This window comes from Misgurnus anguillicaudatus, chromosome 6 (genome assembly GCF_027580225.2).
Source record: "Misgurnus anguillicaudatus chromosome 6, ASM2758022v2, whole genome shotgun sequence".
Taxonomy (NCBI): domain Eukaryota; kingdom Metazoa; phylum Chordata; class Actinopteri; order Cypriniformes; family Cobitidae; genus Misgurnus; species Misgurnus anguillicaudatus.
Window position 1 is genome coordinate 9,973,439 of NC_073342.2, and position 24,062 is coordinate 9,997,500.

At 37.7% G+C, this 24,062-nt stretch overlaps 1 protein-coding gene across 1 annotated transcript in view; it reads right to left on the reverse strand.

The window, feature by feature from the left end:
* Window positions 1-8,268: 8,268 nt before the first annotated feature.
* ptpn9a (protein tyrosine phosphatase non-receptor type 9a) overlaps window positions 8,269-24,062 on the reverse strand; it is a 30,178-nt gene continuing 14,384 nt past the window's right edge. Inside the window, exons 3-13 of the mRNA XM_055192243.2 lie at window positions 21,002-21,091; window positions 19,383-19,507; window positions 18,292-18,397; window positions 17,086-17,196; window positions 15,698-16,014; window positions 12,293-12,380; window positions 12,143-12,212; window positions 11,979-12,057; window positions 11,633-11,783; window positions 11,348-11,555; window positions 8,269-11,223 (exon numbers count right to left, since the gene is read on the reverse strand). Of these exons, the coding sequence (XP_055048218.1) occupies window positions 11,033-11,223; window positions 11,348-11,555; window positions 11,633-11,783; window positions 11,979-12,057; window positions 12,143-12,212; window positions 12,293-12,380; window positions 15,698-16,014; window positions 17,086-17,196; window positions 18,292-18,397; window positions 19,383-19,507; window positions 21,002-21,091 (1,536 nt within the window). The 3' untranslated portion in view covers window positions 8,269-11,032. The remainder of the gene's footprint in view (window positions 11,224-11,347; window positions 11,556-11,632; window positions 11,784-11,978; window positions 12,058-12,142; window positions 12,213-12,292; window positions 12,381-15,697; window positions 16,015-17,085; window positions 17,197-18,291; window positions 18,398-19,382; window positions 19,508-21,001; window positions 21,092-24,062) is intronic.

The window sequence follows — 24,062 nt, forward strand, 5'->3', positions numbered from 1 at the left end:
AGTAAAAGTCACGTGATTGGCTTCTGTATGTGTTGCTATTTTAACACGTTTATACGCGTGTGTGTTAATATTTTAACATATTTACTTTTTTTCCTTCTTACAGAGACATATGCATGAATGAAAAAGAAAACGACACGTGTCCGGACTACGTATGTGTGTAATTATTTACATACATACTTTTAGATGTTTGCATATAACCATATGTATTGTACGAACTCTGTATATACATATATAACTGCGTGCAAGTATATGTACGGTTTGTATATACGATGTGTGTATTAAGTGTGCGCGTGAACGGTACGTGTGTGCGTGTATGTGTGTGCGTCCTACACATGCAGGGAGAAAATGCTAACTAGCTAACTCGCGACTAAAAGTGACAAATTTCAGTCAGGAACTCATTCACTTTTATCAAAGCAACCGTTAAAACTAAAGCTGGATGATTTCAGGCTGATAAAACATCAACGTAGTGACATATAAAGTAGAACAATTGTATTAAGAAGTATAAAGTTGATATTTTAGAGCTCCAAAACTCACCTGATTGTGTTTGCCGAGTTCAACTACACGTCAAACAGCAGTTAAAACAACCGAAACATTAAAAGCCTGTGTAAAAAACGATGAAACATAATAAAACCGATTTTAAAATCAACTACCGCAACAAATCCGACTGAAAACAAGCGCTTGGGAGGGGCGGGGCTTAGATGGTTTTGCGCCTAGTCCCCGCCCACATGATCTCTGATATGCTCAGGGAACGCCGACGGAAAAATTAAGGTCGTATTTTTATTGAATGGTCTGACTGTCACTCAGAATACACATTACGATTATTTGTGGTGTAGAGTCCAACCCTCTGCATGTTTAAACACACACACACACACATACATACACAATTCGTCACTGGTAAAACTCATGGTACTGCGACTGGTTTTAGGAGCACAAATGTCGTTTTATTCGACATAAAATACCGATGGGTTTGATCTTTATTCACTGTAATACAACCTGCACATTAATGAACAATCATTGTTTGTGATATCATTATTAAAAACCCATTCTTTTCGCGGGAGTGTGTCTAAATGCTTTCAACTTCCTGAACTTCTTGCCACACGTGACCCTCTACGGTTACGTCATACTTTACGCCTCCTCAGAGCGGTTAACCAATCAAGATCTGGAGTTTTACTTAACAAACGCCTCTTACACAATGCTTAACTCCGATTGGCCGAAGGTTTAGAGAGTGAATAATGCAAGACGTAACATCACAAGGGCATTTTTTCAGAAAATCCCCGATTCTGATTGGCTACGCGCGACGAGAGGGCGTTATGCATGACGTGAGGCTCCTATTATTTTGCTCCGCCCACGAGAGGCGGGGTTTAAGACAGTGCCCGGGATTCCTCACCCCGTCCGCAGTCAGTCTCTGAGCTGAGACGCGCGCGAGTGTATGCGTACACCGTTGCGTTGTTCTGGAACCGCGTTTTGCTCAAAATACGGTCAAAACACAACACAACCCGACATCTAACGACTCAGACCAACAGCACAAACGAGTTTAAACCGATTTTAATGCAAAGTACTCTAACGCTACATCTTGTTTACAGACCGCTATAACACGACAGCGAACAAAAGACTTGGCATATAAACACCAATGAAATGCGTTTATTAGAGACAGATTTCACGTACGCATGTTTTCTGGATTAAAGGGACACACGAACATGACACCACTGAGCCTGAGCTCAAACACACACGCCTCTATCATGTTGTCCTTTAGTAATCAGACCCAAAGTCAAAATGGGAACTAAAAATCTGATCGCGTAAACACGGACTCTCTGTATGTGATCGTGCAAGGATCTGAAACGAGAGATCCGATCATGCATTATAACAGAAATAAGCTGGTCGATCTAATATTCTTTGTTTACTGACTGAAGGGGAAAATGTCTAACCGTGTATGAGCAGATCTTCCCTCCCCCTCTGAACACCAGACACACAACTACAGATCCAAACACTGCCTCTTCAGATCACAAAACAAGTTCTAAAAGATCTCACGAAAACACCAGACACACATACATGTTTCTCTGGGGCTTTAGCTTTGCCCCTTTTTCTCTCCTTAATGTATCGCGATCGAACAAACAGCCCCGGTTCATACATTTAACTCATCAACCCCTGCAGAAAGCACTTAAACACCGACGGAAACGTACGTTTGATCAAAAGCGAATCAGATAAATTTGTTTTCTTTTGCCCAGCTGGTACATACCTGCGAAAAAGAGCCTCGCACTCCGGATTCGTGTTTGGAACAAATAGTTGGGAACGCCCCCCTCTACTCCCATTGGTCTGCGCGACCGTTTGCGTCACCGTCATTTGAATACGACCCGCCAAATCCTCAGGAACAGTGATGCGCTCACACCTGTGTAGTGTGTAGGACTACGTTTATGATAATCTTTATCTTTTTATTTTTTAATAAACCTTTTGTCTCAGTTGACTTCATATTGATCAAATATATGATATAATGTATAAATTACTATGATAGCATATCTTATCTCTTTAATAACTTTAGAGCAATTGCATCATATGGCATTTGCAGTACAATCTTGAAATATACATTCACAGAGACTACCATTATTACCAATAAATCGAAACATCTGTTTTCCTAAATCTCTGTTGATAGTGCAGACATCAGCTTATCAAAATGTTTTTATTTGTATATAATATAGAATATATAAAACTATAAATAAATATATATACACATGTACATGTTTCTTAAATACATGAATGCATTTATATATACATAATAATTACACACAGCACAAACTCATATGTTATGCAAAAAAAATACTTTTATTTTGTATGAGATTAATCTAGATTAATCTATGCCCAGCACTAATATATAATAAATAATAATATATAGATATATGAATAAATAGTAATAAAAAATACCTTAGTATAGTACTGACATATCTTCACTAGCCCTGGTAAAAGATTAATTGCAATTAATCGCAAACCAAATAAATGTGATTTTTAACACACACAAACATGTATACAGCAGACATTTTTTATTTATAACTTTTGTTTATTTATATAATATATATGCACACACACACATGTTAATGTTTTTTAAATACTTACATGAATGTGTGTATTTATATATACATAATTACACATGGTGCACACACATATATTATGCAAAAGAATAACTTTTTTGTATGCGATTAATCTTTGCCCAGCACTTATCTTGACATATATCAGTGTCATTGTTTATGCACATCACTATTGTTTTTTGTGAGGTTTGTTTGTAAAAACTACTTAAATATCCTAATTTAACCACAATGAAAAAATTATTCATTGAATTTAATCAATTTTTTAAGGTAAGTGGTTGCAATCAATTTATTTAAGCTACATTTAAACAAAAAAGATTAGTAAAGTAAAATAAAATATCAAACTTTTGTTTAAATGTAGCTTAAATAAATTGATTGCAACCACTTACCTTAAAAAAATTGATTAAATTCAATGAATCATTTTTTTTCAGTGTAGTCCTGGATTAATCTAAACCCTGTCTGGGAAACTGCCCCACAATATTTCTTTTATTTTTGTATGCGCAAAAAAAACGCTTCAAATATTTTAACAGAGACTTTGAGTATTAAAACCACCAAATAATTGACATCTGAAATATCAGTATGGTTAAAAATGTTGGGTAAAAACTTTATAACTTTTCAAAATAGGTTGACAATTGCATGGAATTGCTCTTTAGAGCATTTTTTGTTGTATAAATATAAGCGGCATTGACAATTTTGCGTTATATTAGTTTTAAAAGGCTGTAAGCCATTTTATTCACAAACTAAAGCCACTTCAGACCACACCCCTTATCAACCCTGGAACCCCACATACAGGTGCTGTTCATATAATTAGAATATCAAAAAGTTTGATTTATTTTACTCCATTCAAATACTATTCAAAAAGTGAAACTTTTCTATTATACTCATTCACACACAGACTGATATATTTCTTTTGATTTTGATGATTATAACTGACAACTAAGGAAAATCCCAAATTCAGTATCTCAGAAAATTTGAATATTGTGAAAAGGTTCAATATTGAAGACACCCGGTGCCACTATATAATCAGCTAATTAACTCAAAACACCTGCAAAAGGCCTTTAAATGGTCTCTCAGTCTAGTTCTGTAGGCTTAACATTAATGGGGAAGACTGCTGACTCGACAGTTGTCCAAAGACGACCATTGACACCTTGCACAAGGAGGGCAAGACACAAAAGATAATTGCAAAAGAGGCTGGCTGTTCACAGAGCTCTGTGTTCAAACATATTAATAGAGAGGCGAAGGGAAGGAAAAGATGTGGTAGAAAGTGTACAAGCAATAGGGATAGGGGGGAGATTCAGAAAAAGTAGACTGCAGCTGGAGTCATTGCTTCAAGAACCACTACGCACAGACGTTTGCAAGACATGGGTTTCAGCTGTCGCATTCCTTGTGTCAAGCCACTCTTGAACAATAGACAGCATCAGAAGAGTCTCGCTTCTGGACTGCTGCTGAGTAGTCAAAAGTTATGTTCTCAGATAAAAGCAAAATTTGCATTCCTTTGGAAATCAGGGTCCCAGAGTCTGGAGGACACTTGGTTTGAGGTCTAGTGTAAAGTTTCCACAGTCCGTGATGGTTTGGGGTGCCATGTCATCTGCTGGTGTGGGTCCGCTGTGTTTTCTGAGGTCCAAGGTCAACGCAGCCGTATACCAGGAAGTTTTAGAGCACTTCATGCTTCCTGCTGCTGACCAACTTTATGGAGATGCAGATTTCATTTTCCAACAGGACTTGGGACCTGCACACAATGCCAAAGCTACCAGTACCTGGTTTAAGGACCATGGTATCCCCTTTCTTAATTGGGCAGCAAACTCGCCTGACATTAACCCCATAGAAAATCTGAAGAAGCATTGTGAAGAGGAAGATGCGATATGCCAGACCCAACAATGCAGAGAGCTGAATGCCATTTATCAGAGCAACCTGGGCTCTCATAACACCTGAACAGTGCCACAGACTGATCGACTTAATGCAGTAATTCAGGCAAAAGGATCTTCAACTACCTATTGAGTGGTGTACATGCTCATACTTTTCAAGTTCATATTTTCAGTTGCCCAAGATTTCTAAAAATCCTTGCTTTGTATTGGTCTTAAAGGAACAGTATGTAGGATTGTGGCCAAAACTGGTATTGCAATCACACAGCTAGTGGCCAATACACAAAATGACAACATAAACATCAGTTGAGGGCTGCAACTTCACTTTTTAAATGACAATATTCTGGCCATAACACTGTTGTGAGTGATATAAGTATTTGAAATTAAAATGATTTCTTAATGTCTAGTGACATATCGGGGCCATTTTATAATTGATATAAATTTATTACATACTGTTCCTTTAAGTAATATTCAAATTTTCTGAGATACTGAATTTGGGATTTTCCTTAGTTGTCGGTTATAATCATCAAAATTAAAGAAATAAACATTTGAAATATATCAGTCTGTGTGTAATGAATGAATATAATATATAAGTTTTACTTTTTTAATGGAATTAGTGAAATAATCAACTTTTTGATGACATTCTAATTATATGACCAGCACCTGTAGGTAAGACAACCCAAAATGATTGACAGGACAAAAGCATCTCTGATTGGCTACCACCCTTACTCTTCTGTTTACAGGTTTTATTTCTAAGATTACCAGTTTCATCAATGTAGATTCATTTTATGTATGAAAAAGCTTACAGCACTATTAAAGGTGCAGTGTGTAAATTTTAGTGGCATCTAGTGGTGAGGTTGCGAATTGCAACCAACGGCTCAGTCCACTGCTCACTTCTTGCTTTTGAAACACATAGAGAAGCTACAGTAGCCACCACCGGATAAATGTCATCATTGGAGACAACTTAGTAAAAAAGTTTGTCTGCTAAGGGCTTCTGTAGAAACATGGCTGCACAAAATGGCGGCTTCCATGTAAGGGGACCCTATGTGTATGTAGATAAAAACATCTCATTCTAAAGTAATAAACACATAACGGTTTATTATGAAAGGTCTTTATACATCCCTGATATTTAGTTTTGTACATTATTTTGCATTTCTGTCAAGAGATCCTTCTTAAAATTACACACTGCACCTTTAAATGAAGTTATAAAGCAATTAAAGATTAAATTACAACACAACACAAGGATCAATAAATGATTCTTCCATTTAATAAACATGATTTTGCTAAAATGACATTACAGTTTGGACATATCTTTTTTTTCCAGAGACATACAGACATTAGGGCAGCAGAAATGAGCAAACAGTCCTTTCACCAACTTTCACTCAATCCACACGTGTGGACTAAGGCTCTTTAACTGCAAACGCACTTTATCGCTACAAGAAAACCGCTGCAAACATATTGATATAGACAAGCTTAACATTTTAGGTTAGTTAGATTTCACTGAAAATGGATATACAAGAAAATATAATTTACATATATTTTTGGGAATAATATAAGTAAAGACGTACAACTTGAATATAATAGAAAAATACAACTGGTCACATTTTGTGCCCATTGAGGCAGGACTGTAGATCCTGAAATCATTTGGAGTGTGTTTACTACGACCAAATTCAATATGAATTCAGTAGCAAAGACTCTTGAACTCCACAGCAAAATAAAAAGCGATTCTAAATGCACTTTTAGATACAATTTTAAACAGGTTATTAGTACAATATAGACAGAGTTATTACAACGTGTAAATGACTCCATGTAGCAGACTCACATTTACACCACACTTAATGAAGACTATCGTGGTCTGGAGGTTCACCGATGCTGTAAGAGTTGGTGAAACATTTTCTATGTCCAGAACCAAGTTTAGTACTGTTCTCCAGATCACCATCCTCAACTGCATAGGTCTTACAACTACAAAGACATCCTCAAAGACAAAATACAGACAGATGATTCAGTTCCAGCAAATGCATAATCTCTAGTGTGTCTTGTGTCTAATCCACTGCATAATGGGATACAAGTAAAACACCAGAAGTGAGTTTTTTTTCAAGGAAAAGACGGCTCTTTAACATATATGTAAGTGAACAGATTTTGCTCTAAAAATCTAAATTGGATTATAGGATTTGTGTGCTATATTTCATGTACTTCTAGCCAAATTAAAGGGACACCCTTGGTTCAATGGAAGTTAAAGCTCAAACAACATTTATGGCACATTTTGACGAAAAGCTAATTTTAATTGGGATACCTTAAATGATTAAATCCAGATAATTTACTCACCACCATGTCATCCACAATGTCGATGTCCCCCTTTGTTCAGCCGAGAAGAAATTTAGCCTCCCGAGGAAAACACTCCAGAATCCTTCCCATTTCAATGGACCCCAACACTTAACAGTTTTAATGCAGTTTAACATTACAGTTTCAAAGGACTCCAAACGATCCCAAACGAGGCATAAGGGTCTTATCTAGCGAAACGATTGTCATTTTTGTCAAGAAAAAAATTCACTTTTCAACCACAACTTTTCGTCTTCCTCTGGTCCTGTGACGAGCCAGCGCGACCCCACGCAATACATCATCACGTCAAAAGGTCACGGATGACGTATCGAAACTACGTCCCAGTGTTTACAAGTGTGTTGAAAGAGGACCGTTCTGATGTTGTTGTATGTGGAATGATACTAATTAATGTCTTTGTGTCAGTTTATTGTTTAAAATGGTCAGCAAATGTGCGTTTCATAAATGTAACACGTGACCTTTCCACGTCATTTCGCAATTACGTGAGGTCGCATTGGCTCGTCACACAGCCGGAGAAGGTCTGGTTTAAAAGTGCATATTTTTTATTTATTTTTTGCCAAAAATGACAATCCCTTCGCTAGATTGGGATCATTTAGAGTCCTTTGAAACTGCAATTTTAAACTGTTAAGTATTGGGGTCCATTAAAGTCCATTAAAATGAGAAAAATCCTGGAATGTTCTCCTCAAAAAACATAATTTCCTCTCGACTGAACAAAGAAAGACATCAACAGTCTAGATGACATGGTGGTGAGCAAATTATCTGGATTTTTTTAAGAAAATGGACTAATCCTTTAAAGGGATAGTTCACCGAAAATACTGTCATCATTTATTCAACCCTTGGTTGTTCCAAAACTTCATGTATTACTATGTTCTGCTGAATACAAAGATATTTTAAGGAATGTTTGTAACCAAGCCGATCTGGGGCACCATTGACCTTCATAGTAGGAAAAAATTATACTATGGATGTGAATGGTTCCCCAGATCTGTCTGTTTACCAACAAATTTTAAAATATCTTCATTTGCGTTCAGCAGAACAACAATATTTAAACAGGTTTGGACCAACTTAAGCATGAGTAAATGACATAATTTTCATTTTTTGGTGAACTATCCCTTAAATTTTAAAAAGGCACTTACAACGGCAATGAATATCAAACGATGTTATCATTTACTCGTTCAAAAGTATACCAAAAAAACAACATTTTTGTTTCTTAATTTTAGTGAGATAAAATGATCCTTTATATCCAAACTTTATATCCAAGAAATGAATTTACACTAAACCCTCATTAATATCTATAATGCTATTAATGCTATATGTTTGTAAACAGCATCTTTTTTGGGGGCTGACACGGTTCACTTCTTTTGTAAGTGCCTTATAGTGTAACCATAATTTTTATAATCAATATAAGCTAGACACAGGTCTAAATTATCATAATGCCAAAAATCTTGTCAATTGAACTTAAAGGGATAGTTCACCCCAAAATGATAAGTTTATCATAAATTACTTTTGTCTGTCCCATTGACTACAATCAGTTTCACAATCCGTTTTTCCCAGAAACGAATGAAAGACGTCGCCAAAAATTCATTGTCACTCAATAGTAATATTATGAAGCGACGAGAACACCCCTGTGCTCAAACAAAGAAAACTATTTTATTCAACAATTTGTTCTCCCACAGAATACACTGCCAAGTAATTTGCGCATTTAAACGAGCTGTTTAAGTATTGTTTACAATGTTTGTGTAATACAGAGCCCCTAAGGTGACATTGGAGTAAAAAAAATCTAACGTTTAATCTAAAATCTAAAGTTTATTGTCACGTGCGATAGTTTCACGTGCGCACGCGATAGTTTCACGTGCGCACGCGATAGTTTCACGTGCGCACGCGATAGTTTCACGTGCGCACGCGGTAGTTTCACGTGCGCACGCGATAGTTTCATACCGAGCCCCTAAGGTGACATTGGAGCAAAAAATTCCAAAGTTTAGTTTCATGTGCTCACGTCAAACTTTCATGTGGTCACGCGAAACCTTCATGTGCATACGCAAAAGTTTCACGTGGGCACGCAAAAGTTTTACATAAGCATGCAATAGTTTCACGCGAGCACGCGAAACTAAACATTATTTTTCATTTTTGCTCCATGTCCCCTTAGGGGCTCCATACCGTAGCATAATGCTTAAAAAAACATTGGCAACTACGTCAGCATAAAAGCCCCATAGTCTGGTCGTGAACGTGCTCTAAACCAGTGATTCCCAAACCTTTTCAGCGTGCGGCCCCCTTGTGTACGGTGCATTCCTTCGCGGGCCCCCAAAGAAAATTTGTGACAAAAAATGTTCTAAAACTCAACATTTTAATAAAAAAACATTAAATTATACAAAAAAGTTGTGCTTTTGGTTAGTAGCCTTATTTTTTTAGGTTTAATTACACAGAATTCATGATAAATTAATGTATTTCATAAAATGTCATAAAACTGGGGCCCCCCTGGCACCATCTCGCGGCCCCCCCCAGTTTGAAAACCACTGCTCTAAACAACCAAGCAGGAAAAGAAATTGTTGAATAAAATCGTTCGTTTTGATTTCTTTGTGCACAAAAGTGTTCTCGTCGCTCCACAATATTATCACTGAATGACTGATGGCACATGGACCTTTTTGCCGATGTCTTTCATTATTTTCTGGGAAACGTATTGTGAAACTAACTGAAGTCAATGGGACAAACAAAAGCCTCCCGGTTTTCATCAAAAATATCTATAAACGTGTTCTGAAGACAATGGAGCACTTGGTGGTTTAGAACGACACAGGGGTAAGTGATTTATGATAAAATTATCATTTTGGGGTGAAATATCCCTTTAACTTGCACTTTGCTGCACTTAAATTTTTTAAGTTTAATGAACTTGAATTTATAGTTTATTTCAACTTTCTTGACTAGTGAGGAGTTGCGATAAATGATAAAAATAAAGTTCAAAAGCTTAAGTTCATTTTTAGAATTTCTCACTAGTCAAAAAAAGTTGAAATTAATTGTAATTAAACTTAAAAATTTAAGTGCAACAATCTTACTAGCGATATGTCCACAATTACTTTATTTTGCATACAAGAGTATTTTCTGCTAAACTTTATCTGTTGCAGGGAATTAAAAAAATTCAGACCATTTTAAAATGACATAAAAAAAGTTAATGGTGGCAAAAAATATGTAAATGTTAGAAGTGGAAGGACGGTTATTAGTCTGAAGCATCATAACAGGAATGAAACATAGCTTACAAAATAGCAGTCTATGAGTCCCGTGCAAAAATGTATTTTTTTTAAGCAAACGTCAAGTTTTTCTTTAATCATTACAGTAATTTATCAGGAAAACCTTCCAATCATTGTCTGAGATTCGAAGCACATTTGAAGCTTCATGTAAAACACACGACCTGACAAAAATCACAGACTAACCTGAAATTGAAACAACATTACAGACACGCATAACAGCTGGACCACTCACAGACGTCGCCTCATACAGTAGGTTACTATTTAGCCTGCCAACCATTTAATAGAATAGATAATAGAAATAACCGACTAGTAAAACCGGCTTTTGATTGGCTAGTAGCAGAGATCTAAGACCCAGCGATTTGATTGGAGAATAATTATCCCAAATAAAATCACTGGTGGACAAGCCCTGTCTTAAGATTAGGTGACAGCTGGCCCTATCTTTCACTCCTTGGCTGTGATGAGGCTCTTTACGTTTTTAATTTGCCCTCCGCTTCACTGATTGGCTATGAGTGGGTCGCGCTGCTTACTGATTGGCAGAAAGCAGACCCTGTCTCTGGGCATGCTCGAGGATTGCGGTGTGGCAGAAATAGTACTGCTCGGGTGTTTGGATGCTAAAGGCACGCTGCGTTCTCATCCGTCGGACCGTCTGGCAAATGTTGAGGGTCCCGACGTCCTGCAGTTGGGACAGACAGATGTCCAATGCACAAAATGTACCTGTAGAGGTAGGACGGTGTTACAATAAACTAGATTTTAAGAAGAAAATAAAAGTATGTTGCAAATACTTTTAAGAAAGTATTAAACTTATTTTAGAAACAATATGTAGACGTTTGAAACTAACCAGTCCTCCCGATCCCAGCACTGCAGTGCACCACCATGGGCGGCCCGAGTGGGTGACCCCTCCACTGTGACCCGAGCGCCTGGACCGCCCATTGCTGCTGACGCTTCACGGCACCCAGGAAGTCAATTAAAGACACGGCGGAAGATGGGACGCCGTAATCGGGCCAGCTGAGGAACTGGAAATGAGTCACCAGTCTCTGTTCGAACGTCTGAAGAAAAGAAACAAAGTTTAAACGTCTTCAATGTCAAATAAACTGAAGTGTGTGTCAGTGTATGCATGTGGTACCTCTGTGTTGTGTAGTTCCAGTGTGGTTTGGTTGTAATGCGCGTGGTTGTCCACTTTGTGATTGACCACGGCGATGTATCCGTACACCTCCTGACCGCCCTCATCAAGCGGCCAGTACTGTCCACATTTCCTCCGACCGCCCTCATCCGTCCTAAACGGATCAGAAGAGCCTCAAACATCGTTTTTGTCATATGTGTGACCCTGCTGGTCTTTTATACGTTTATGCAGATGTTTTAATTCACAGAGACTTACAATGTATTACAAATTATGTGTGTTCCTGGGATCGAACCCATGATGACCTTTTGCACCACTAAAGCAATGCTCTACCAATTGAGCTACATCTCACCTTGTTGTCATGACGATAACAAGCACACTTTGCTCCCAAACCATTCTCCAGAAATCTCCATACGTTTTCTCCAGCGGGCCTGATAAACACAACGATGACATATTAGCGCCCCTGCAATAAAAAAACTGCAAACCGATGGGTTATTAAACCGGGTCTGTTTTTACCCTGAGTCCCAATATATGATCTTTTCTGTTTGTATCCGTCCATAAAGCTGGCGTTTATGTAGTCTGATCTCTGCGAAAAGACGAAAAGAGATCAGCACATGGCAGAGGACACTGTAGGGACTCGTGTACAGAAACAGAATGACATCAGACCTCATTTCTTCTCGCTTTGAGACGCACGCGTGTTTGATCCAGACACAAGACGTCCCCGTATCGATTCCTTTCCTGGTTGTGAGCAGCCCTGAAAAAGTTTAAAAGTTCAATTAAAATGTATACATGTCACTCGTCTTACTTTGATGACTTATCAGCCGATGATGTCATCATCTTTCATCAGATACAGGAAGTGGCTCCTCTAAAACAACTAATGATCAATAACAATGGCCACATAAGAAATAAATAAATCATAAAATCTTTTTGCACAATTTGCTATGGATAAACTCACACAACATTACTATGTTTGTGTCACCTTAAAAAGCTTTTGCAATCACTGTTTAACCAAACAACAATCCAGCTCAGAATGGATAGTTCCTAAATTATAAAATTAAGCATCTCAGTAAAGTCTGACTTTTAAAGGAGTCCTATTATGCCCTTATATAAAGTCTTGATTTTGCTTTTGGGTTCTACTAGAATATGTTTTCATGTTTAATAGTTAAAGGTGCCGAAGAATGCATTGAAATAATCTGTTAAATTGTTCTCTGATATCTACATAGAAGGTTTGTAGCTTTATTAAGTGCAAAACTGATTCAGAGACAGTTTTACATGTCCATTTATAACCCTAAGATTTCCCCCAGAATGAAATGGGGTATTATTATCATATTTGAAAGGGTCATGAATTATAATGTTGAACTTTGCTCGGATTGGCTGTTTCACAGAGCAGCTCCTTCAGTAGCTCTCTGTGTGTGTAAACAGCCTGTATCAGGCACAGAAGTTGGGAATCAATTGTTTGGAGATTGTTAATGGACGTTTTTGAGTAATAAGTTTGTGCTTTTTAAGTAAGGACCTGCAAAACTTTACTGTAACGTTAATAGTACAACTTAATCCTAAACGTTAGCATATAGAATTAGAGCTAAACTTTGTTTTTAGCATTGTAACTACATTGTATTTCTTTTAATGTGTAATTTAATGTTGGGGTGTACATCTTGATTATAACTCCTTAGTTGGTGTTATGTTGAGATTGGCATGTTTTTCAGTCGGTCTTTTGCATGCACAAGTTTTACATAAGGAGGAAACAATCATGTAAGGCTCACAATTAGGGTTGTTTTATTTTTGAAAAAATAAAAAACAAAATAAAGCTACATCACTCATATGAACAAAATAAGGAATAAGTCATTTCTCTTTAGATATCACCAATCGTATAATCAACTTAAATTTGACTTGTAATATAAATCACTTAAATGTGCTTTAGTGTTTTGAGAGAACGAAACGGAGAGCGTGCGCGCCCGCGTTCACATGTAAACAAAGCAGACATGTGCGCTTAATAAACAGCGCTTTATCAGGCATTATACTGAGATTAAACGACAAGAAAATGCCATCAAGACTTTTCTCAAGACACTTCACTTCAGAGGTGCATTTATATAACAGCTTTGTGTCCGAAAACAGATCGGACGAAAAATAAACACACATCCGTTTCCGATTTATGGACGATTTTAATGACCGGATTTCGGGATTCTCTCAGCATCACGGAAATAATACTGCTTTAAATTCAGGGCTCAACATAAAGGACTGCCCGGTGGCCCGGGGCAAGAAGTAAAGGTATTGTCACTTGCCCGATCGGGCCAGTGCTTCACCCTCAGTCACTGAAATATATTTTTTATCAATGTATATTATTTAACATATTGGAAGCAGACATTTACATGGTTAAAACATGACGAAAGAAACAATGCAATATTTTGCAGTTTGCTGTAATTTTTCAGGTAAAACAGAAAGGTTGGGAGCCTTTTTCATCGGAACATGTGTGTTGTATATGTATACAATTATATTTGACTTTTGAATTATTATTTTTAAATATGGGACACTGAGATTTTTTTAAATGGGGCCAGTGATAACTTTGGCAGGGGAAGTGAAAACCCGAACCCCTGGCCCGACCGGTCCAGTATAAAAAATTATTTGCGTTGAGCCCTGAAATTATAAACAAAACACAACTTTATCTGCTCAGAGGGATGTGTTTGCGAATATGGTAGCACAGGTTTGACATATTTCCTCCTTTTGAAGCTCTTCGTCCACATTTCTTGCAAACTGTATATCCATCTTTAAGGACAACCCGCGCTCGTTTTTGGGATACCCAAAGTATTCCCATACTGCAGATTTTAACTTTTTCTCTGCGGCGGACAGAGGTTACAATTTGTGGCCTCTGGCTCCGAAATTTTCTTTGCTGTACATAAACGAGTGGTGTCTAGCAGTCACGTGAAATGAAATTGCATATGCGCAGTAGAGCAGGTGAGATCTCCTTTATTATATTTTTTTCCAAAACCGGTAATACGCAAATCTTTACGGTATGATAACCGTACATGTTAATATCATGGTATACCGTTACAACCCTACTCACTCTTATTATTTATTTATGCCTAGATAAATACAGTTTAAAATTCTATGGCACCTTTAAAAATCATCTTGTTTTTATTATTGCAGAACCCCTCTTCCCAATCTGTCTCAAATGCTCGGTTATAGCTTCGGTTACTTTAAAGTCCCCCTTCCAAAACATGCAATCTACTCTAATTGGTTAAGTTGCCCTAGTCGGTTGCGATTCGTCACCCGCAGTTTCAGAAATGTCTTGTAGAGGTCTTCTCGGGTCCAAAGAAATGTACCCGACCCGAAAGGACCCGAATCACTTTATACCCAAACCCGACGTGCATAAATATTTTTTTTAAAAGAAAGACCCGACCCCCGACAAACCCGAGAAAATTAGACCCGAGTCCGACCTGAACTAGTGGCAATTTTTTTTAACCCGACTGGACCTGAATGTAAATTGCCCTATTTGTTTTCATTTGTTATCTGACGACGACACCAAGGTAACCACTAAAATGTAGATTAACCTACCGCCAGCCACACAATGTTGCAAGCGCTCTTGGCAAACAGATGAGAGGTTTAAAAAGGACATTGACGCACACACGCAAGAGAGTTCGGGTCTTCTCGGGTCCATTCGGCATTTATTTTAAAATTACCCGACGCCGCTATTATTATTCCCGATCGGGTCTCGGGTAGGACCTTGAGTTTTCGGATCTAAGTGGACCTGTGAAGACCTCTAGTGTCTCGCCCCTTAAAGCGATACCCCAGCCAAATATAAAAATTACACCATGATTTACTCATCCTCAAGCCATCCAAAATACATATGTCCATCATGGAGTTATTTTAGTAAATGTCCTTGGGATCAGGGAACAACTTCTGACCTAAATTGGGCGGCGTAAAAATACATTAGAAAATACGCAAGTACACTGTAGTTCCAACAAGCCGTTTGTTGTAATTCGGGAAAAGTGTTATGCTTCGTAGGGGACTTTGTAAATTAGCTCAACCATCAGCACACACTACATAAAGCCGAACATGTCCCTTTTTAATACCCACAATGCACATGAGAAGGTTCCAGGTGGCTGCTCTCTGCGGATCTCCTCGTACTCCATGTAGATCCCACTGCGCTGGGCCCGGTTCAGGTGGGCCATGAGCTCGGGCAGACCCATCCCTTCAGGTCCGGGGATGTGTATGGAGGCGTTCTCCAGAGGAATTCCCACCAGCTCATCCACGGGGTCCACGCGCCCGTTCTGCTCAGACAGCAGCTGCAGGTTCCAGCTGTGCACATCCAGAGGCAGGCAGCCGCCCAGATGTTCAGGTAAACAGTCTCTGGGAAGATGCTGTCGCAGGTCGGCCATCTTCACCATCTGAACCTGAGAACAGACGAAAGATTGCGTCAACCTATATTTCTGTCTTTAACATCTACGACACATAACAACAGACAAGGCAAAGACCAAAGTATTCATGTGGTGACCAAGTTAACCGTGTTCCAATGCATAACAAGGCAACTAAATCTGCTTGAATCAGCTGGAAACCCGTCTCCATTCATGTGTGTGATTCTCGCGAAATTAGACTTATGAGGTGTCATGAAACATTTTGATAAAAAAAGTAAATGCAAAGTGAGAGTATCAAAAGAAGCATACAGTTACAAACATCTCTTCACGTACTATTTTGCACATGATTTCAAATGACATCATACAAACCAATTTTGTTATTTTTGTGACATTTAAGGGGACAATTTTCATTACCGCAATTTGTCCATGACTAGATTTGGGTTCTTTGACATGGAAATATTTATAATTAAAAAATCTAAAAATTAAAAAGCTTCAGTGCATGTTATACTATAAACTTTTACAGTAAAGAAATCATTGGTAAATGTAGAGACAATAATAAGGAATATAAATGTGTCCAAGAAAAATTTTCTCATCCTCCGCAACAATTTTCAATCATTGTTTAAGCCCTCAAGGAACTAACATTTTCATAAAAAAATTGTTGGAAGGGGGACATAATTGACTGTGACACTCAAGATGGCTACCAGGTTAGCAGTTCTTATTTTTCTCTCCAGATAAAAGTTAAAATTGTGTTTGTCATAGTACCTAGACAACTTTTTAGTTCTCATTACCGAAACATGAGTTTAATAATGCATATATTAAATGTAATATCATGTTGCGGTAATGATAATTTTTGATAATGATAATTTACAAAATGTAAATAATTCTATCGGAAATATTTTAAAATCCTCTAAAAATAATGGTTATACTAAGTTTAGACCTTAATCTTATATGTGCAAAAAAACATTGGCTTCAAGGGCTTTTTAAAAAATCTGATGCTGGACACCTTCTAAATCTGGATTTCGTGAGAATCACCCACATTGGACAAATATGAAAATATATTTTAAATATGTTCGATGTAAAGCTATTTCCCTGTAAGATGTGCGTACTCACCCGTTCTCTGAGTTTCTCCTTCAGTAAGAGGCTCAGTAGATTATACGGCACCCTGAACCACACAGGAGCCCCGACAATGAGCACTTTCTTCAAACGTGCCGGAAACGCGCCCTGCAACCAATGGGAGAGTGTAAAGACGATATGATTATTAAATCCACGTCATGTTCGTTCCTGTATCTTAACTGGCACACTGTTGTGGGTTCGATTCCCAGGCAACACATGAATAGATTATATAGGACGTTTAAAGGAGTATTCCATTTTCTTGGAGGAAAAATCCAGATAATTTACTCACCACCATGTCGTCCAGGGTGTTGATGTCTTTCTTTGTTCAGTCCAGAGGAAGTTGTGTTTTTTGGGGAAAGCATTGCAGGATTTTTCTAGTTTTGGTGGACTTTGGTGGAGCCCAACATTTGATACTTGACTCGGCACTTGGCAGTTTTTTTCAGCGGAGTTTCGGGGGACTATGAACGGTCCCAGGCGAGGCATTGGGGTCTTGTCTGGCGAAACGATTGTCATTTTTGACAAGAAAAATAACAAATATACACTTTTGGAGCTCAACTTCTCGTCTGGATCCGATCCAGCGCGACCTAACGTAAATGCGTAGTGACATAGGGAGGTCACGTGTTACGTATATAAAACGCACATTTGCGGACCATTGTAAACAATAAACTGACACAAAGACATTAATTAGTATCAGTTGACATACAACAACGTAGGAACGGTCCTCTTTCAACACACTTGTAAACACTGGGGCGGAGTTTCACATACATCATCCGTGACCTCTTGACGTATTACGTGGGGTCACCTGGCGCATCACGACCGGATCTACATGACGAGAAGTTGTGCTTTAAAAGTGCATTTTTGTTATTTTTATTGTCAAAAACGACAATCGTTTCGCTAGATAAGACCCCCACGCCTCCCCTGGGATCATCCACAGTCCTTCGAAACTCCGCCGAAAAAAACCGTTAAGTGTTGAGTTAAGTATTAAATGTTGGGCTCTATTAAAGTCCATTAAAATGAGAAAAATCCTGCAATGTTTTCCTCAAAAAACATAATTTCTTATCGACTGAACAAAGAAAGACATCAACATTTTGGATGACATGGTGGTGAGTAAATTATCTGGATTTTTCTTTTAAGTAAATGGAATATTCCTTTAAGTTGCTATAACTAAAAATGTTTGTAGGTATTTGAGACGCAGGAACTCACCTTGAGCAGATTAAGGATCTTTTTGCTCAGGTCCAATTCAAAGTTTGTGTAGTTGGATCCGGCCATGTCATAAATGAAAACAAGTCCATTTCTCTGAGTCTCAAAACTGAAGGAAGATTAAGAGATTAAGTTAGGGTGACAGACAATACCCGACGACCATGATATTTTCATTGTAGGTGTTGAAGGCACTATAATTCAATAAATATTAGGTCAGGGTTCCCACTCGAGGGCCGCGTCCGAAAACTCTAAATTGCTGCCTTCTGAGACAGCATTCCAAGGCAGGAAGGCATCAAGGCATGTCCAAATTTAATGTTAAGTTAACTTCCTGACTCTTAACATACTTCCATCATCCTGTCACACGATTCTATGCATGTGCGCATGGGGAATGTGATTGGTCGAGTTCGGAAAAAATAAAATGGTGGCCAAGAAAGTGGCTGGAGCACAAATTTAGTGTAAATAAATACATATTTCTGGCGAGAAATTAGTATTGTAGTTTTTAAATATGTGATTAGTTATCACAAAGACACTCTGTGTTTATATTTCAAACACGCTGCCTTTGAAGTGTCCGAAAGCGTTTCTCTGAGCTGCCTTCATGCCTCCGAAGTCATTTCTTCATGAGGCAGCAAGGCAACAAGTCAGCTGCCTAAGTTTTCGGACCCAGCCAAAGTCAAATGCCAAATCCCATGACTTTTTACTGACTAAAAAGCCAAATTTCCATGACCTTTGTCCGAAATGCAATGATCCTGGATTATGTATTGTACACCATGAATTTAGTGAAATAAATAAACAGCTGTTTAAATTATAATTAGCGGAGGCTTCACCCTGAAATGGTATTCCTTATATAACAAGTTTTCAAGTGGATAATATTTTAAAAAATGGAAACTAAAATTTCACGTAACAAACTTAATTCCCTGATATTCCATGACTTGGGGGGAAAATAAACAATTCCCTGACTTCCAATGTCTGGAAAAGACCTTTTAAATCCCATGATATTCCAGAAATTCCATGACCCGTGGGAACCCTGTTAGGTACCAAATATTTAATAAACCATAGTCTACCGGTGTCTATCTATAATCTTTCATATTTCCTACCTCTCCACGGCTCGGTCCAGCAAATAAAACAGGGCCTGCAACACCACATGGTTTCCTGTTTTGCTGGGATGATGCAGTTTAGCTGTATACAGGGCGATGGATGCTCCGGTTGGGTCACGGACACCCTGATACCAAAATATAAAAGAAAACATCTCGCATTCAAAATTCAGCAGCACTCAGATGACCTCATTTCAAATACAAACTCTTTGACTTCATGCTTAAATTATATTTATAACTGTTTAAACATTTTTAAACGCATCATATAGGATGTAGTATACAATGATAAAGGATTTATGACATAAAAACACAGTTTATTTATTGCATTATAAATCAGGTTATTACAAAAACCGTCCATCCATCAATAAACAAATTTATCTTGCTAAAAATTAAAGTCAGGTTGAATGCAGTGCATTATGGGATATTGGATTCATTCTGGTATTTCATGCAAACAAAAAATGTAAATACCGTGCACACTTTGCATGCTGCATACTAGTAAAAGTATGGTGTATGCTACCTCAAAGACAGAATTGGTTTAAATGGGGTGGAGTTTTCAATGTGTACACATGGGGGCAGACTAGAACTTGACTTCCTAAGCTGTTAAAGGGATAGTTCACCCAAAAATGTTCTCATTGTCATGTTGTTTTAAACCTGTATGAATTTATTTTTTCTAATGAACACAAAAGAAGATATTTTGATAAAGGATGAAGCACACAGTTGACCGTATACATTGACTTCTATAGTAGGAAAAACAAATACGATGGAATTCAATGGGTTCCATCAACTGTGTTCTTACCATCATTTATTAAAAAATATTCTTTGTTTATCACAATACTTTATAATATTTATTTAGTGGTCACGACAGCTGTGTGCTTACAATTATTTTTTAAAAATATCTTATTTTGCATTCATAAAAAAATGCAGGTTTACAACAACATGATGGTGAATAAATGATGACAGAATTTTAATTTTTTATCCCTTTAACAATGACTCGCTCCAACCAAACTGCATGACATTCATAAGCATCAAATATAAACACCATTACGATCTCTGCCGTTCAATACGATGCTAAATCTAGTTTATCTGCTTTCAGCTGCGCAGTGATCAGACGCACATCCGCATGCTCTCATCCATCAAATATTTATAATAATGAAGTATTCCTATAATATGATGACTCATGAGATGTATGGAATCCGTCCGGGCTATAAATACAGATGAAAGGGTGTGAGAAGAGGAAACTGGAGGATGAGGAAGAAGTTAAAGAGATCAATGAAGATATCGGATGAGGTCCTGCCTCCGCAGCATCCAATCAGGAGTCAGAACGCCAGTCCACCGGACCAATAGGAGAGCCTTTGAACTCACAAGCACTTGATACTGTAACAGGCTTACAGATACACAGCATCAATCAATGAGAGCGATTACAAGACTCTCTAATGCTCGTGTCTGTCCGGTAGATCGAGAATTTCGTTTTTAAAACACAGATGGATTATAACTGGCCTGGAACTGGAAGTGAAACTGCAGTGGTGATTGTGGGACAATGAAACTTTTTTCCATTGCTGAATCATGGATCTGATTTCCCATCTGTAGATTTATTACAGCTCTAATGTGAAGTATGAACTTACCAGAACGGTGAACTTTCCACTGAGCAGCTCGGAGCGTAAAGGTTCCTCATGCGGCTGCAGTTTGACAATTCCCTCCCTCATACGAGTCTCCTACAAGACAGACCAAGATGTCTCAAATATATTGTTGTATTTTCAGCTTTTCTAAAGTCCCCATGAAATCAAATCTTTATAATGTTTATGATAAACTATCTATCAGTGTCGGTAAATTTTTTTTACTTCCGCACTCTTGTGGTGATCATTCTCTGATGACATCAGCTAAACAGCTTGGGTGGAGCATCTGGTAACCCCGCCCCCCTCCACTATCAGTCTGCTGCGAGTTCTTTTTCCGAAATGAAACGCCTACTTTTCTAAATCCAGTCAATTCACAGTGGAAAACACAAGCCACGCCTACTATTTTCCTCACGTGATATTCCATTTGACTTTGAAATACATCACAATGCGCAAGTCATTTCGAACAGGAGTCGTGACTTCCTGTTCACAGAGACTTTAAAGAGGACATTTCACAAAATTTGATACAAGACCCAGAGTAGAGGTCTTCACGGGTCCACTTAGATCCAAAAACCTGAGGTCCGACCTGAGACCCTGAGAAGTTTCATGTGTGCCTGGGACACGGGTCAGGTTAAATATTAGCGGCATCTGGTCTCGGGTAAATTAAAATGAATGTGTTTTTGCCGAACAGACCCGAAAACCCGAACTCTCTCGCGTGTGTGCGTCAATGTTCTTTTCAATCCTCCCCTTTGTTTGCCAAGAGCGCTTGTGGCATTGTGTGGCTGGCTGTAGATTAATTTTCGTGAGACAAATGTACATTTTAGCGATTACCTAGTTTTTTTTTACAGATAACAAAGTAAAACAAATGGAGCAGCTCACCAAATTGGTTGCGAGACCAGCGGGGGTTTCTGTTTGACTGCTGCGTGCGGGGCTGCAGACTGCCACACGTCGGTCAGTGCCGTTTACATTCGGGTCCAGTCGGGTTAAAAAAATGCCACTGATTCGGTCGGACTCGGGTCAATTTTCTCGGGTTTGTCTCTGGTCAGGTCTTTCTTTAAAAAAAATTATTTATGCACGTCGGGTTCGGGTATAAAATGATTCGGGTAATTTCGGGACGGGTACATTTATTTGGACTCGAGAAGACCTCTACCCAGAGTGCATATGTAAAGTTTTAGCTCAAAATATCATATAGATCATTTATTATAGAATGTTAAAAATGTCACTTTGTAGGTGTGAGCAAAAATGTGCCGTTTTTGGGTGTGCTTTATAATGCAAATGATTTGATCTCTGCACTAAATGCCAGTGCCGTGGTTGGATAGTGCAGATTAACGCTTTCCCCACACTTGACAAGTTATCTCGTCAATTAATAGAAAAACATTTGCATTAAAAAAAAAAAAATGTTCCTGATTTTTATGTTACTCTGCAACACCGCGATTATCCACTAGATAATCCCAATTTATGAAAAAACTGAAGCCAAAACGTTATTTTCTAATTTTGAACTCTGTGTATGTTTTGATAATCGTTCTGAATCTGATCTCTAACCAAATTCCTTCACAAAAATGCAATTATTTCAGCTTTTTGCTAAAAAAAAATTTTTATAATCAGAGTTTATAATAACAGTTTATAAGCAGAAAAAGAATATAAAAAGGATGAAAGTTTTTTTTCAGTTTTGTTTGCTTGTTTGAAAGCAGAGGGTCTGTTCTTTCATTTGATATATTTGTATGTTTATATATTTTTAGAAGACATTTTGTGAAACTTTTGTGAAAATCACAAAAAATGGCTGGCGGGGAATGAGTAAAGGGGCGGTATTATTATAATAAGATTCCCTTCTGACATCACAAGGGAATCCACATTTCAATGACCTAATTTTTCACATGCTTGCAGAAAATGGTTTACCAAAACAACAGTTACTGGGTTGATCTTTTTGTACATTTTCTAGGTTGATACAAGCACTTTGGACCCAATTATAGCACTTAAAGTAACAGTATGTAGGATTGTGGCCAAAACTGGTATTGCAATCACAAAACTTGTGGCTAAAACTGGTACTGCAGTCACACAACTAGTGGCCAATACACAAAATGAAAACATAAACATCAGTTGAGGGCTGCAACTCCACTTTTTAAATGACAATATCCTGGCCAGACCACTGTTGTCAGTGATATAAGTATTTAAAATGAAAATGATTTCTTAATGTCTAGTGAGATATCAGGACCATTTTATGATTAATTGATATAAATTTCTAACATACTGTTCCTTTAAACATGGAAAAAGTCAGATTTTTCATGATTTCATGATATGTCCCATTTTTGGAGCTTTAAAAATGTGGCACTATCCGATGCCATTATAAAACTGAAAAGAGCCAGGATGTTGTTTAATATAACTTTGACTGTTTGACTAAAAGAAGAAAGTCATGCACTATTCCTTTAATTGAATCCTATTTGGGACCTGTTTGTTTAAAGCCGACGTGCACTCGAAATCACACTGACCAGTAAGTTTGGATGAATTTGTGTTCACAATTTTATTTCGGACAGAAACAATCGGGTAATTCTCGCGAAATTAGACGCAGACTTATAAGGTGTTGTGAAACATTTAATAAAAAAAAGTAAATGCAAAGTAAAGGTATCAAAATAAGAAGCATAAAGTTACAAACATCTCTTCATGTACTATTTTGCACATGATTTCAAATGACATCAAACAAACCCATTTAGTTTTTTTCCACATTTAAGGGGAAAATTTTCATTACCGCAACGTGTCCATGACTGGATTTGGGTTATTTGACATGAAAATATTTATAATTAAAAAATCTAAAAAATAGAAAGCTTAAGTGCATGTAATACAATAAACATTTACAGTAAAGAAACATGTGGTATTTGGTGATCATTGGTAAATGTACAGACAATAATAAGGAATATAAATGTGTCCAAGAAAAATTCTCATCCTCCGCAACAATTTTCAATCATTGCTTAAGCCCTCAAGGAACTAACATTTAAAACAAAAATTGTTGGAAGAGACATAATTGACTGTGACACTCAAGATGGCTACCAGGTAAGCAGTTCTTATTTTTTCTCTCCAG